At 35.6% G+C, this 16112-nt stretch overlaps 2 protein-coding genes across 8 annotated transcripts in view; both read right to left on the reverse strand.

Moving 5' to 3' along the window:
• Positions 1-4673, reverse strand: part of LOC127621915 (adhesion G-protein coupled receptor G6-like) — a 57701-nt gene extending 53028 nt beyond the window's left edge. For 5 of the 7 annotated variants that reach the window (XM_052095723.1, XM_052095722.1, XM_052095720.1 and 2 more), the window contains exon 1: positions 4415-4673. In XM_052095723.1, coding sequence (XP_051951683.1) covers positions 4415-4416 — 2 coding nt within the window. In that variant the 5' untranslated portion in view covers positions 4417-4673. The remainder of the gene's footprint in view (positions 1-4414) is intronic. The other 2 variants (XM_052095724.1, XM_052095725.1) reach the window with 1 other exon arrangement.
• A 3156-nt stretch (positions 4674-7829) lies between these two features.
• LOC127622307 (vacuolar protein sorting-associated protein VTA1 homolog) overlaps positions 7830-16112 on the reverse strand; it is a 36330-nt gene continuing 28047 nt past the window's right edge. Inside the window, exons 6-8 of the mRNA XM_052096372.1 lie at positions 12511-12693; positions 11324-11401; positions 7830-8186 (exon numbers count right to left, since the gene is read on the reverse strand). Coding sequence (XP_051952332.1) covers positions 8041-8186; positions 11324-11401; positions 12511-12693 — 407 coding nt within the window. The 3' untranslated portion in view covers positions 7830-8040. The remainder of the gene's footprint in view (positions 8187-11323; positions 11402-12510; positions 12694-16112) is intronic.

Here is a 16112-nt window from a genome sequence, read left to right on the forward strand (position 1 = left end):
TGTCAATGCTAAGATAAACAGAGGAATACCATCCATGAGAAGAAATGTATATATATATATATATATATATATATATATATATATATATATATACAAACAGCACAGCACAGTACAGTACAGTACAGTACAGTATAAAAGTGTCTAAATTTCAGAAAATACAAATGCTTAAAAACATTATTGTTTTCATTGTAGAGTGGCTTTTTTACAAGTCTTTTGAGTTGTGTGTGTGTGTGTGTGTATATATAACCCTAAAATTCACAAACTGTCAAATGCTTTTTCTATTTTTGACATTGCAAAAGGGGTGGTTTTCAAAGTAAATGCGGATACTCAAATTATACTTAAAAGCAATGACTGCACTTGAAAACATGTATTTGTACCAGAATGGATTACTATGTTGGTGCTTCAGATCCACAGTATAATGGACTGCATGGAGCATCGCCCAGGTGTCCCTGCTCTCATTCTTTTAAAAGAAAGAGTGTGCTGTTCTAGTGTCATAGACCTCATTTTTAATGGTGCCGCGAGTACTTAGAACTTTCAATCTGAAAGTAGCATGACAGAACCTTTAATTGCAGTTAACTCATTAGAGCACAATTTTTATTGAATAAGCAGAAACAATTCACAAAAGAGAGCAAAGCAAATTCAACATCATGAGAACACTTTCATCAGATGCTCAGGCATTGTTCGCTTGCTGCAAGTTCAACAATGCAAGGTTTAGTGTCTTACTGAATTGAAAGTGGGCATTCAATATTCAACAAGACGTAAAAAATAAAGGTTATTCAATAGTTCTTTACAGCACCTTAGGTTCACCAAGGAAGCCTCTTTCAGTAAAAAACATTATTCACTATATATGGTTCTTGAGTTAGCTATGGTTCTTTAGAGATTTAAAAAGTCCTTGATGTTACATTATATGGTCTTCAGATTAGCGCATAGGTTTCTTGGTTCTTTAGAACACAAATAGATGTTTTTCTAAATAAATAGAAAATAAAGTTCTTTGTGGTATTTAAAATGGTTATTTTTACAGCATTAGGCAGTAAAACACTTTTTGGTAGTAGCTGGAATCAAATCGGTTTCATGGCAAGCCATAGCAATTTGTAAGAAGTGTGAATCATAAAAATACCTCTAACTTTTACTCCCACAGAGAAAATTAAACAAACCAGCAAAAAATGTTTTACGATTTTTCCTAACTTTAAACTCTTTAAAGGGGTAGATCGCCCCAAAAATGTAAAGTTACTCATCTTAATGTGAAATTAAGATTTTTAGAAGAATATCTCAGCTCTATAGTTTTATACAATGTGAGTGAATGGTGACCAGAACTACAAAAAGGAGACAAAGTCAGCATAAACATAATATATCAGACTCCAGTGGTTTAATCCATGTCTTCTGAAGAAATCCAGTTGGTTTTGGGTGAGAAGAGAACAAAACATAAATCTTTTTTCACTGTACATCTTGCCATTGCAGTCTCTAGGCCCGATCATGATTTCAAGCTTGATTACAATTCCTAGTGCTTGATGCATGTGCAGAGTGCTAGATGGTGCTATAAGAAGTGTAAACAAGCTTGAAAGCATGAGACTGCTGTTAAGATGTACAGTGAAAAAGGAGTTACATTTTGTCTGTTCGCACCCAAAACCAACCAGACATTGATTAAACCACTTGAGTCTTATGGATTATGTTCATGCTGGCTTTATCTCCTTTTTGGAGAAAAGTGCTGATCACCATTCACTTCCATTGTATGGACCTACAGACCTGAGATATTCTTCATAAAATCTTCGTTTAAATTCAGCAGAAGAAAGAAATTCACATCTGTGATGGCATGAGGGTGAGTAAATGATGAGAGATTTATCATTTATGTGTGAACTACCCAAACTTAACCATAAAGTCTAACCCCTTACTCAAACCCTAAAACAATTATTTTAAAAGGAAAACAACTTTTATGTAACATGGAAGAAAGAAAACATAGGGTTTGGCTTTAGAGAAGGGAAGCGCATTACAGGATATTGACAAGTGTTGGAAAGGAGGCTAGCTAATATTTGATGCCTGTTTTGTATCAATTTGAAATTATGTTTGTTGATTGATTGGTGTCTATGGGAATTAAATTCATAAATTTTTCGAATGAACCAAGTAGTACAATGTAGTTAGATTCGCCATCTCATACAAATTATTACGAGTTGTCATGAGACTATCTGGTTGGTACCCTTATGTTTAAGAGTGAATGCACCAAGCCATGCATTAATTTCAGCACAGATAGTGAGAAATAAACTATATCTGTGAACCTTCACTACAAACCACAATAAGATCTGCACCTGATTATAACAAACAACTTTAAGCTCTGGTCTGAAATCTGCTTCCAAGAAGGCGAGCTCTAGTGATCCATTATATGAAGTTCATGGAAAAGGAAGATTCCAGTGGGAGATGACAATCAATAAAGACATCATAAGTTATTTGGCTGAAGACATTATTTGTTTAAGTGGGCATTGTTCATCTGCATTATAATTACAGTGATTAATGACATCATTATAACAAATTGATGGAAAATTCCCTCCATCTGAGACTTGAGTATGTTATAATGAGATTATCACATTGCTTCATTTGATCCTATGGTTAATAACATCTAAGTCCGTAACATTTTGTTGCCAAGACTTACCAAGTGTGTGAAGTTACAAGATCCCGTGTGAGCTTCCAAGGTCTTGTTTCATTCCATTCCAAACAAGCAATCCACAAGCATTGTTGAGGATCTCAATTAGGTAAGATAATGGTGATCTCTATTTTCAACCCACAGTGCAGTGCGCAGTGGATGCAGACTCATCCAGCAACACAATAGCTATGGCTCGCAAGTCATATTTTATTAAACAACTGCAAACGCGCCACCCATCCGATTAATCATAAGGCCATAATGATGGAATTAAACATGGAGTATTATCCTTTTAAGCAATGTTAGGCAATCACAATTCACTGGATAAAGAAATCATCTAATATGAGAGGAATTCAAAGGCAACACCCAGAAATAAATAATATTGACAAATAAGAATGCTGTTACATATTGTCATGCTCTAATGTTATTCAGTGCAGCTTTCAAATTGGTGTTCTTCTTGTTACAATAATCAGAATGAGGCCATTTATATCAACCATTATATAATATTAATGTAATACATGACATTATAGAAAACATGAAAGTTGTTCAGAGTGTTCCTCTAAGAATATGTAAATGATCAGTGACTCAAATCACCATGCAAGCAGCATAAAGGACTCGATTCATCATGGAAAAATACGTTGGAATGTCAGCAAACGTGCCTTATAGTATTCAATGCTAATTTAAGTCTAAGAAACCAGAAAATCATGATGAAAAATAAAATAAAAATAATAATTAAAAAAAAACATAAACGTAATGAATACAATGCTTATTGCTGCTAAGTAGATGTTAAAGAAGAGAACAAAACAAGCACAGTTTTAGTCCTTAAGACAAAATTAGTTTTTCTTCGCATTAATAACAACTACTAATAAAGTACAAACGTTTACATCTTTAGAAGTGATTGAAATGTACATCAACAGTTTTTAATTAAAGCCTACTTCCCAAACTTCAGAGACACCTACCACAGCTGTCAGCACTGTACAGGTAAATTGGATATTCATTACTTTCTCATTTTTTCTATGACATCACCTGAGCTCATCTCATCAAGTGAAATAAGAAATTCCACATTTAGCTACTTCGTGGTTGTGCTTTAAAACCAAGTATGCTATCTACATAGACAGTATCCTTCTTGGGCATCAAATGAACGTTCCAGCATCCACGTTTATAAAGTACAAATAAATAAATATATAGGCTACATACATACATAAATAAAGCTTTTAAAGTAGGCAGCTCACTGGGTTTTGAGACAGTCTATAAAAAGTTTTAATTCAAGTTTAGATGATTTAACACATATTTAGTTCAGCCTACTGTTATATTTACGAGCACCTAAGAGTTCATGTAATTCTTCTGCGCACAAAATTCATTGTAATATGACACCAAATATGGGCCCCTCGATATTTTATTGACCCGAGTAAAAAGTAAGTAAAAATGTAAAATAAACACAAAAATAAGCCCAATAGATAAAAGGCTCATATGCACTTTTCATTTTTGAGTTGATTACTTATTGGAATATCAATGAAAGAAATGGTCATGGTAAAAGTGGAAATAATAATAAACGAATAAGTACAAAAATGGCGTTATTTGTCATCTAAAAAAAAGAGGAAAGCTTTAGTTCGAACATTTAAACCAATCTCGTGAGGTCAGATTCTATTACCACACAAACTAACGAGAGTTTATTGACATCGAAAGATAAACAAGGGAAACGTTTCATTAGATTAGTTATAGCCTGAAGGTGTCATTTTATAAAGAAACATGAAGAAAGAAAGAAAGTTTCAAAAATAAACTTACATTATTTCATTGAAGCTCGTCTCTTTGAGGAACCATTGTACCTATCTCTTCCCCAGTCTGAACAACTTGAGAGAACTTTAGAGGCAGCCGACTATTAACTCTCACGCGCCACGCCACCGGTTATCAAAAGCACATTACCGTACAGAGATATTCTTAAACCGCGTGTAATATCTATTTTTGATGTATGAACCTGTTCACTGAGCTGACAGATTCTGGGTAAAGCGAGTTTACAGACAAAAAGTCTCTGTCCCACCGCTGGAGGCAGGTCTCAATAGAGCCCCACCCTTCAGTAAGAGAAATCCCGAGGAGACCCCCAAAATAAAATAAATAAATAATAGGCTACATTACGTTACTTCACGCAATCGCCATAGTAATAGCAAATGTGTTATTACATGTAGCATACAGTATTTACATGTCATTATTTACATAGCCTAAATTCTTCATTACACATAACATATTAGGCTACTAATATATGACACCACACACACACACACACACACACACGCACGCACGCGCACACACGTTGGTGCAGCTATCATTTTGAGGACTCCATAGACATAATGCAGTTTATACTTTACGAACTATATAGATTCTATCCCCTAACCCTTTCAATAAACCTTCTTATAGTATGTTTTTAAGCGCTTTGAATTATGGGAACACTCGAAATGTCCTCATAAACCACATTTATATCATATTACCCTTGTAATTAGCCCCCCCCACACACACACATTAATTCTCCTTTTACTTCTATCTTGTGGTGTACAGCTGCTATTTCGTTTTTTGTTTTGTTGTGGGGGGTTTTTTTTATATACCATTTTAGTCTATATTATTGAGGGAAAAGTTTTTTATTTATTTTTTTACTTATTTATAAAATGTCTGAAAGAAATATTTTGTTCTTAGTCACCCATGCTGCTACTTTGTTTTCAACGTCAGAGAAGATCTTCCAGTTAGATCTTTCTGCAAGTCAGATAACTACATTTGCATGTACCTCAGATACTTACATTTAAACATGTAGGTCAAATAACATGCTTTACAGTCTAACCAATCCTTGTTTGCCACAAGTCCATGAAATGATGTATGAATGACATGTAATGGGATGTTATTATGGTACGAAAACATTACTACATGTTTGGCCATAGCTTATTTGGAACAAGAGCCTGCCTCTTTCTTTGAATCAGATGGAGAGTGTGACCCTTTAGGGTTATTGACAGTTACATCTTGATTTATTGTGGGTGTGGGTGTGTGAAATCCCAAATGCACAAATTACATGGACATTTATTATAGGCTAGCTTTATATCAGCCTTTGTTTAAAACTGAGATTTAAAGTGACATGCTTTATCACCACAAGGAACTTGGCTTAGGATGACAATGTAAAACAATTACAGAGCCAGGAAATAACATTTGTTGGATCCAAATTCATGCTGTTTGCAAATTACTCGTAATATTTATTCTGCTCAATAGCCAACATAATTCATGGTGAATTTTAATGATATTGCTGCATACAAGGTGGTCCTGTAGTTTACAGCATAGTATAAGAAATTCCCTCATAATGGTATCAATCTCTGTCCCACAAATGAAACTGGTGACTTACTCTTTTAATCCTTACAATGAAAGTGAATGCTGACTGACGGGATCTTGAAAGCCTTTCATGATTGTCTCAGTAACCATTCACTTTCATTGTAAGGAGCAAAAGATGCTATTAAAGTGAATAGTGACTGAGAAAAAAAACATCCTTCATATCCTCTTTTTGTTCCATAGAAGAAAGTAAGTTATTCATATTTGGAACAACATGAACAATTTATTTTTTTGTTAACTATCCATTTAACCCTCATTTTTAGTGTACACATACTGTATGCCAAATAGATTGATTTTATCAGTGATCCACTTTATGTGGATGAAGAAATCATCATCTTGTAAATTCACACAAGTCCATTAAAGCGGCAACTAATCAAAGGAGTTAGACAAGTAGGATGGAAAATCCCAGGTGATGTTGATTTGCATCCGCAATAAGGCAGGAAAAGATTCAAGCAAATGCAGATGCATGCAGTGATAGTTCAGTCTAATTCCAGATAAATGCAATGTCCTTTCTATACACTTCAGGCTAAAGGCAGGCCATGGTGGAAAACAATGACAATAACACTTGCTAATTCAAACATGAGCAGAACAAGTTGAGCAAAAAAACAACAGGAACTATTTATTGTACTTAATTTCTTCCTGAATATGCACAATAATACGACCAATTTCTTCATTGGTGAAATGGTTATGCATATGAAGAACTGGGTTCCCATATCTCTAGCGCAGTTATTCCACAGTTGTTTGTTCTTAATTCTAAGTATATTCTAATAATTCCTGGTGGCAGTAACAAATGGGGAAAATCAAGCACTTACGACAGTGAAGAAAATGATTGGTCTTATTTAGTTATTAACAATGTTGTGTGTAATCTGATTATAATGTAATAAATAACAGCAATCAAATTACTTTTTAATGTAAAAAGTACTGTAATGTGATTACATTTTAAATTCTTGTATTCAGATTACAGTTACTGGCTTTGAATTAAGGCAACTACTTTTGCATTACTTAGATTACATGTTTTTCTAAAATAACATTATTAATAATACATTTTAAAATATGAATTATGTTCATATGTACAGTACATCTGCTTGCGTTTCTGTGACGGCCGTGTGACATTTAGACATTATTTTAAACTCAAACATATAAACTTCTTTGAAAAGTGTTTAAAAAGCAACTAAAAAGTAATAAGAAAAGTGATTACTTTTCACTCAGTAATCTAATGACAAATTTAGGGAATTAGTCATTTGGAATGGGTTACTTTTTTGAGTAACATGGCCCACACTGGTTATAAGTTAGATGCAACAAATTTATTTGGTTTTGATTGCTTGAGATTTATAGAAGGCTGTCAGGAGAGTACAGTTGTTAACACTATTCTAATCCTCTTTTATTTGAAGGTTCTAACAATAATGCTTATCGTTTATATGATGCAATGTATACACCATAGAAAGAAGAATGTAATTACTACATTTAAAACTCAAAGTAAATACATCATTATTGTTATATGGACCTTTATCATGAGGATTATTATAAAGCAAAACAGCAAATGAAAACAGATCAAAATGAATTGATTAAGTTAATATGTAAACTAACTGCAGAATCCTTCCACCTGAAGCATATACATAGAAGTGAACAAAGTATTTAAGGCCAAAATATTTCAGGATAACGTTACATTTTCAAAAATTGAGGTAAGAAAAAAGTGCTTCTTTAAAAGAGGGACATGCTCCCATGTCCATACATATTGAACCAAACTATGTGAAGTCAGAAAAGGAACATTAAAATACAACAAACCATGCATGCTTATGCGCTCATCATAATTTGAAAAGGTCGATAACATGCACCTGACTTTTTAGTTTTGTATCTTTATTGAATCTGGTTAGTAATGAGCAACTATTGACATCCAATATGACAGAAACAGATGTTGTATTGCGTGATGTGGGGGTGTCCTGTGGGATGTCTCTTTTTGATACAGCAGAGGCTGGGGAAATGGCCTTTTTTAAGTTCCTCTAGGCCAGATCACTGATTAAGTGGGTTTAGAGGGGTGGCACACAATGGTCTCATTCTTTGCCGGTGGTTAGTAGCTTGAGGGCCTTCTGCAGATTCTGGATGGCAGTGGCCACATCCTCATACTGCAGTGCACTGCCTGCGTATTTACAGTATTTCTGAGCCCGAGTAAAGTCCTCTGGTGTAAGCCGCACATCACCTGTAAAATGATTTGAGAGAACAGCTTACTTTATGTAACATGAGAAATATTTGAAATCACTTCCTGTTGAAATGCATTTCTTTTATCTGAAGACAAAAAAAGATTTTAAACAAAATGAGAAAATTATGAAAATAAGCACTGGAAATACTATATTTCGACACAAGGTAAAAAATAGCATAATTTAGGTGCTGTCTTTTATTCAGTCTGCGCTACTTTTTATATTGTTTTGTCATCTACACACTGTACACTCACTGAGCACCTTATTAGGAACCCCTGTACACCTATATTTTCATGCGATTATCTAATCAGCCAATTGTGTGGCAGCAGTGAAATGCATAAACTCATGCAGATACAAGTCAGGAGCTTCAGTTAACATCCACCATCAGAATTGGGAAATTATTTTATTGCAATGATTTAGACTGTGGCATGATTGTTGGTGCCAGACAGGCTGGTTTGAGTATTTATGTAACTGCCGATGGTGCCAAAAACAAAACAAAAAACATCCAGTGAGCAGCCGCTCTGCAGATGGCAAAGCATTTTTGATGCGAGAAAGTCTACGGTAACTCAGATAACCCCTCTGTACAATCGTAGTGAGCAAAATTGTATCTCAGAATGCACATGTCGAACCTTGAGGCGTATGGGCTACAACAGCAGAATACCTTGTCGGGAACTTTATAGGAACCATAGTGTTCCTAATAAAGTGCTAAGTGAGTGAATGTGTAAGATGAACAAAGGTTTTTTTATTTTTTGGTGAAAACACATCTCTGTTCCGCTCCGTTCTTAGCTGTTTTCAATGCAAGAACACGTTGTGTGTGGACAGCTCTTTGGTAATCAATAGATGGTAACAACTCAAAAGATACACATAAATATTAACAGCATATTATTCTGTTTTTTTTTTTCTTCCAGGAGTTGGAATGAACCCATGTGATAAATGCATGTCTCTCTAGTGCTCACTAGCATGCAAAATTATAGGGTAAGCTGAGGTTGGGCTAGCTAATGAACGCTTAGGTTCAGGCTTTTGCCAGTGGACATTTGAAATATTAGTCATGGTGCATAAACGCATTTACCACAATGTAAACTATGCTGGCTTTCACAATGATACTACGAGTGACAGTTTGAACTGAATCCATAATGTGGGAGCGAAATTATAACCTGGACAGAGACGACCACCAAAGCACTTTTGAGCTATCAAAACAGTTTTAGGTACATCATTTCTGGGAACTAAAAAGGATTGCAAGATCCCATCTCTTCTCCAGTATTAATATTTAACCATAATACATTTTTGCCTTACTCAATGGCATTGCTTGCACCTTGATTTGATTAAATCTACACAGACTGAGAGGACTATGACCACAGAGCTGCCTTGATTGAGATGCTCGATTTCAGGAACATCTCAACAAGTGCATACTGGTAATGTTATGATCTTGGCCATCATTTTGTTTAGTTGCTTTATTTCAGCTGCAGGGAAGGACAAAATTGAGCTAAACATGCATTTGTGCTTCACACATTTTGGTTTCAATATTAATCTGTATTAAAATATTTAAACTGGTGTGCTGTTACTCTTTGTTTGGTATAATGGCAGGGCATGGCAGAAGTCCCAGCAGTCTGTAAGCAGGAGTTTTACGCTCTATACATATAGTGCATTAGATATTAATGCTGGTAAGTGCCGGTCCAGTGACAGTAGTATTTTGTTTGTTAACTGTGATGTATTTCCCAGATAGAATGTAGTGACATCGTCTGCCTTGGGACTAGTTGTTTTTGGTAACATGTTTGTTATTGTTTAGTGTATAGGGAGAGCTGTTGTCTCAGGAGCATATCAGTAAACTGGAGTTGCTAGCTTGCTCGCTGCTCTTCTTAATCACTGTCCTATACTGGATCACATTCACTACTGGAAAAAATAGGGATTAAATAAACTGGGATTCAGAAAAGCAATTGATGCAATGTTTGGCTTCAATTTTAACTAATTCACATGCTCTTTGTCTATTCTCACAATGAGGAATTATTGTAAATTTAAACAGAATAACATTGAGATGATCTTGTAAAGCTGAGAGGGGCTCTTCAAGACAAGGATAAAATACCTGACCTAACTAACATTTGTTCCAATAGCATTGTATTATTCTAATAAATAAGTGAGGTGTAGTCAAGACCTTTTGTTTTACTATTTTAGTTATACTACAAATATCAAAGAAGAATTCTTTATTTATTTTGGGCTTTGCAACATAGAGCACTCAGCTACCTCAACATATGAAAGATACTAAGATACGTATGTCACTATTCAATACATTGCGAAGCCTCACAATAACATGATTGGATCTTGACTGCACGAGAGAACCAACATGTCCACTATGGAATGCCAGTTTCTGCATTTGTGCTAATTTGGACAACCTGCTGCTTCATTAAATGAACTGCAGGAAATTATATGAATGCACATTTAAATAAATAAAATAGTGATCCAAAGATCTTTAAAATGTATGCAACATCCTGAGAAACAAATTGTGAGATATATGATTGTATTGGCACAGCCCTAGTAGACAGATTTCAATTGCCTAAAACAATATCAAATAAAACACTGTTTTCAAGTTTGGATGGAAAAGTAACTTTTCTTTCTCAAATATGTAACTGGAGAAATTCAGTCTTGCATTGCAAATATCTCAATTGCTCTAATTCTGAGCAATTGCAATAATAATGGGCAGCCATTGTATATCAAATGACCTCACCCAGGAGCCAAATTATTTAATTGGCATACTGAATGCCAATACTAGCTTTGGACACTAGATACTAGAATTTGCATTAATTCTTATTAAAGGTACATTCCAGTGACACAGTGGTCGGCAGTGAGGAAATTTCATTCCGAGACTTGATTCTTACAGCTTTGACTGGTTGTTCTATTCCCACTCACTATAGAAATCTAAAGGAGTGAATCTGCTTCACATAAAAGCTTTTTTTTTTTTTTTAGAAAAGCCAGTCCAATGTCTGATTTTTCCTCTGGCCTTATGAGCAACACAATGAGGTTCAGCATATTGGTAAAATTAGGTTGCATCTTCTCTTCAAAGTTTAGAGAGGGTAAGTGTGCAGGGGAAGAGTTTCGTGAGATTGAATTTCAATGGAGAGGGGGTCATCTTCACAAAACAGTTTACCTTCTTGGGTATTGTTTAATAGAGAAGGGTCGACCGCTGGCATGGCACGTGGAACAGGCACTGGTTTGACGGGCTGTACTGCTCCAAAACAGAGAAAAAGTCCATTAGCTCATAACTGTGGATGGACTTTTGCATTTGTTTCACAACTGTTGAAGGATTACTGAAATGATGGGTGAATTAACTAATCAATTTTCTTTGGACTGCTATAACAGATTTAGAAGTGCTCAACTAGAGGGCTGAGCCTGCTCTAAGAAAGAAAAAACAAAAGCCAAATTTTATTTTGGTTTCAACAAGAGAGTCTGAGAATTGTCAAATACAAGATTAACTTTATCAGTATGTTTTCCAGGTTTGAAAGTGAAAGCATGCAATCCCTGATGAAATTAAGTGACAACACCTCTGGGGGGCCATGGTGCAGATTAGTAATTTCCACCATGTCTGAAAGCTGAGGCACTAATCACAGGGGAAAAGCGCCTTACACAGGGGTACTAATTCTGACTTTCTGTACTTTAAAAGGGAGAGGTGGGAATACAGGAAACCTGAACAGGAAATGTATAGAGCCAAACACATGAGAGCTTTGTCCCAGCATTCTCAGAAGTGCTGATTAAACTGTGCATTTGAGATAATGGAAATGGTTTGTTACTGTATAAATTTAAAATAGGAATGTGTTTGAGCGATTCATACAGTCATCTTTCAGAAATGCGGCTGCTATTTACACAAACCGATCAAATACCTTCTTTAAAATCAGTCATTGCATGGCTCTCCATTAACAGGCAACTGCACAGAAACATTGATAATGTTATTCCTAAGCACACATACAATGGAAGAATGGAAGATAGTACACTAAGGTACTAATTCTATTAAAGCTCAGGTGGAATTTGATGTACAGTAAATGGACCCTTTTCACAGACGGTGACAAAACATTTCCACCTTAATTTATAATGGTAAGACAAGCCATTTTTTTAATGTTTCCCTCTTCGGATTACCACAATACATCTTTGTCTATTTGTCCTCTTTTGGCAAGTCATGGAAATGCAATAGTGGATTTTTCTGTTGCTGGACCAAATTTGAGCACAAAATAATATTTGCTATGGTCTCCCATGTACCACTAAAGATGTTTACTCTGCTATAGTTTATAATAGAATTCAAAACCAGGAAATGTGAAAAAGTTCCATTTGGTGAAAATGCACCTTCTGGAGGTGGAATATCTGCAGGTGTATTGGCTGGGGCATGTGACCCTGGAGGTATCAGAATGTTACTGAAATTGGACGTTGGGGGTTGGTTTGTTGGATGGTCGTGGAAAGAGGGCTGGAATTGAGGTGGACCCTGAGGAGCTATTGATGGACCACCACCCTCAGCACCAAATTCGTCATCTAAATAAAGAAAAAAGAAGCAAAATGTGTAAACAGCTTTAGGTTTGTATCCTTGTCATCATTAGGCTTATCAGAAGAAAAAAAAACAACAAAAGTTAAAATTCATTGGAAAGCCCTTACTTTGTGAGTACAGATAGAACCTTCAAAACAACTTTAAATGAGGATTGCCTTCTTAGAACCATGTGTTTTTCAACAACTAAGCCTGGACTAATCAGGCTTTTCCATTTTCTCACATTATCCAATCCAGTGGATGTCTGTTCACCATTATTTTCTCACATAATTTGATCATATAGATAAATCATGGAACAAATGAGTATCATTGTGTGATGGAGAGCCTGTGAATCGGTCTCCATCATGGAATTTTATGGTGTTCCATCGACCTTTCTTTGTTTTACTCAACATTTTGCAATATTTATAGGGGTTTTGTTGTGTGAATATTTTATTCGTCCTATTTACTGTAATTATTGGCATTTAAAAACTCTCAATTACCTCATATGTATTTATTCTATGATGTTGTATTTAAGAATGGAGTGTTGAGAATTAATTTTAAGTTAATCTAATTGATTTGTTCCAATTACCAAAGGCGGTAAAATTGTGTATTAAAACCAGCCGCCACTAGGGAAGAGGAAGAAAGATGGATGACAAGTGCTTGAGCACATGGACAAGGTTATGCCAGCAATGCTTGAGTGCGGTGTGATTCTCTTTGTGACAGCTCCAGTCTCTATAACACATTGCCAGGCAAAGCACTGTTTCAGTGTTTTAAAAATGCAAAACCCATTGAAGTTGCTTACATCTGGAAGTACCACAACAACTTCATGCAGCCAAGGAGACACATGGCAGAAAAGGGAAACAACCCAAAAGTAAATGTATATTGCTCAGAGGAGAAATTTGTATGAAGAAATAACAATAAACAAAACAAATATGCGACAATTGTTGAAATAAAGAAAGAGTAAAACTATAACAAATTATTTGAATCGTAAAAGTCAGACAATTTGATCTTGATCAGATTTGATGAGAAGTATTTTGGTTCACATTAAAATATCTGACTTAATGATATTTGACTGAAATATTCTCACCCTAACCTAATATGAAAGTGTCATTTTAGAATAATCTGATTTGAGTATGACGCAAAACGTGTTCCTCAACATCTCATTTCAATACCATGCTTTGCCTCAAAACCATGGAACAAGTTGACGAAAGCAGTAAATACATGGAACCAATTTCAATAAATTGCAAGTTGAACCCTAAAACACCTCCAAAATGAGTGACAGACACAAATAAATAAAGAACAAGGAAGGAAAGAGAGCAAAGGAGAAGGAAATTCCAACAAACTGTGGCTGAGTTCTTCCATTTGAGATATTACAACGATCCCACATTCATAATATGTTTCTGAAACCTCCAGGCAGATTCTATTTAGCAAAAAATATTACATTACAGTAAAACACACAGTTTAGAGGTTAGCACCATCTATTTTTGCCTACATCAGCAACATTTAATAACAAGGTAAAACTTAAATATAACATTCCTTCACAAGCATCAAGTAAATGAAGCAAATGAAAAACACATTTCCAAATTTGGTTGATTTAAAAATGTTTTTTTGGTTTCTTTCCATTCCACAGACTTGTGTCGGAGGTTTATTTTCATAATCCACGGTAAAATAATAAGGGTGGGGCAAGTCAAACAAACATTATGCTTTTATGAAAATGTGGCCTTCATATGGTTTCAGTGCAGCAGGGCTTCATATGCTGAAGAACAGGGGGTTTCCTGGCTGATCCTGGAGGAGAGTTTCACTCTCGAGGTGACGCTGCAGGCTGGAACAGTGTAAACTGCATGAAGACCAGATGCTGGCTCCCCAGAAATAGTCTGAGTGCTGAATATGACAAGGCAAGTCTACATACAAGCTAGCTTTGTGCTGCTATAGTGATATTGGAGGTTGTCATTACATTATGAAACCACCACAAAAAGCCACCTCAGTCTGCACACAGGGGGCACATGGAGAGTTGAAGTATGCATGAACAAGCTGTGGCTCTTTAAGGTCCTCTGAAAACATGCTGAATATATCTAGTACTTCCTCTAGAGCAATGAGGAGAATAAATACCAGCATTGTGTAACATAAATTGCGCAACATATAGCATCCACCTTGAACTGCTTATACATAAAGCCTGAATTTGTAAACTTAGTTTTAAACGCCATTAAAGTTAGCACAGATTAAAATCCTCAGAATTCTCCAAAAGGCCTTTGGTAAAATAAAAGTGACTGAGGGGGAACCTGCTTTGATTCAAGCACACTATGAATAAGTAAAAGTCAACAAGAGGGTTAAGAGAAGCACTTCACCAATACAAGCTCTTTATTTATTATTGATCTGTGCCAATGGCTGGTGTGAATAATGACGTTTCAATGGGTGTGCTCGACCAGACTCTTCTGCTGGCTATAAGACCTACATTACACTTAAAAGAAAAATGTATTCAATGGTAATTAGTGACAGGAAGGGAATGGATAAATTGTAAACAGATGTGAACAGAATGGTATGCAAGATGAAGTTCTTGGAAAGCTGCAGTCGTGTTATCTGCAAACCATGGAGAGATGCATGCTAGAGATATTGTAAGGGACGTTTAAGGGTGAACTAGTTTGCCAGACCAATGAAACTTAATAAAAGCTTTTATTTTGAGGGCTGAGCTGTGTAAAACCTGTTGGGACAAGCTATAGTTGTTTAATTTAGGACATCCTTGGTTATATAATCTACTTAAAGGAGACCAATTCAAATGGAGCAATCCAGAGGTCCCCCTAAAATCTAGAGAAAAGTAATTTAGACAATGTCTTCAGCATGTGTAAGGCCTGTTGTTCACTGACTTATTAGAAGTGTAATTTTTTCCGAGCTGTACTTCTGACACTCAAGACCATTTCTATTTGACCTTAATTTCTGAGCAGATGAAAGAAAAGAGACCATTACTTTCCATGGAGTCATGGTGTGAGTGCAAAGTCTGCTCTAGGAAACTAACAGCTACTGGTCTAAACAGTGTGCACGAGGCTTAGGAATAGTATGCTAATTGAGAAAGCTGTTACAGATTTGCTCTCTTTCCTTTCAATAAGCCTCTTTTCCCATGCCCAGCGGCTTGCTTATCATGCATATATTCTCATAAGTGGGAATGCCAAACTCAAATGGCGTGGAGACAATACCGCTTATATGGTTTTTAAACATAGCATGGGCTATTCCCACATGGTCTTTCATTGTTCCAAACTTTAAATAAAGGTTTGCTCAATGGGCACAAAAACACATAACCCATGTAAACAGAACTGGTGAATGGCTATTTACTTTGTTATTGGAAAAGAGTGCTTTTGGAAAAATACAGAAATTAATTATGCTTATTATGTCCTTCACAGCAGCAAATTTTGGCTTTGTTCATTGCAGATTTGCCTAC

Source organism: Xyrauchen texanus, chromosome 28 (genome assembly GCF_025860055.1).
Source record: "Xyrauchen texanus isolate HMW12.3.18 chromosome 28, RBS_HiC_50CHRs, whole genome shotgun sequence".
Taxonomy (NCBI): Eukaryota; Metazoa; Chordata; class Actinopteri; order Cypriniformes; family Catostomidae; genus Xyrauchen; species Xyrauchen texanus.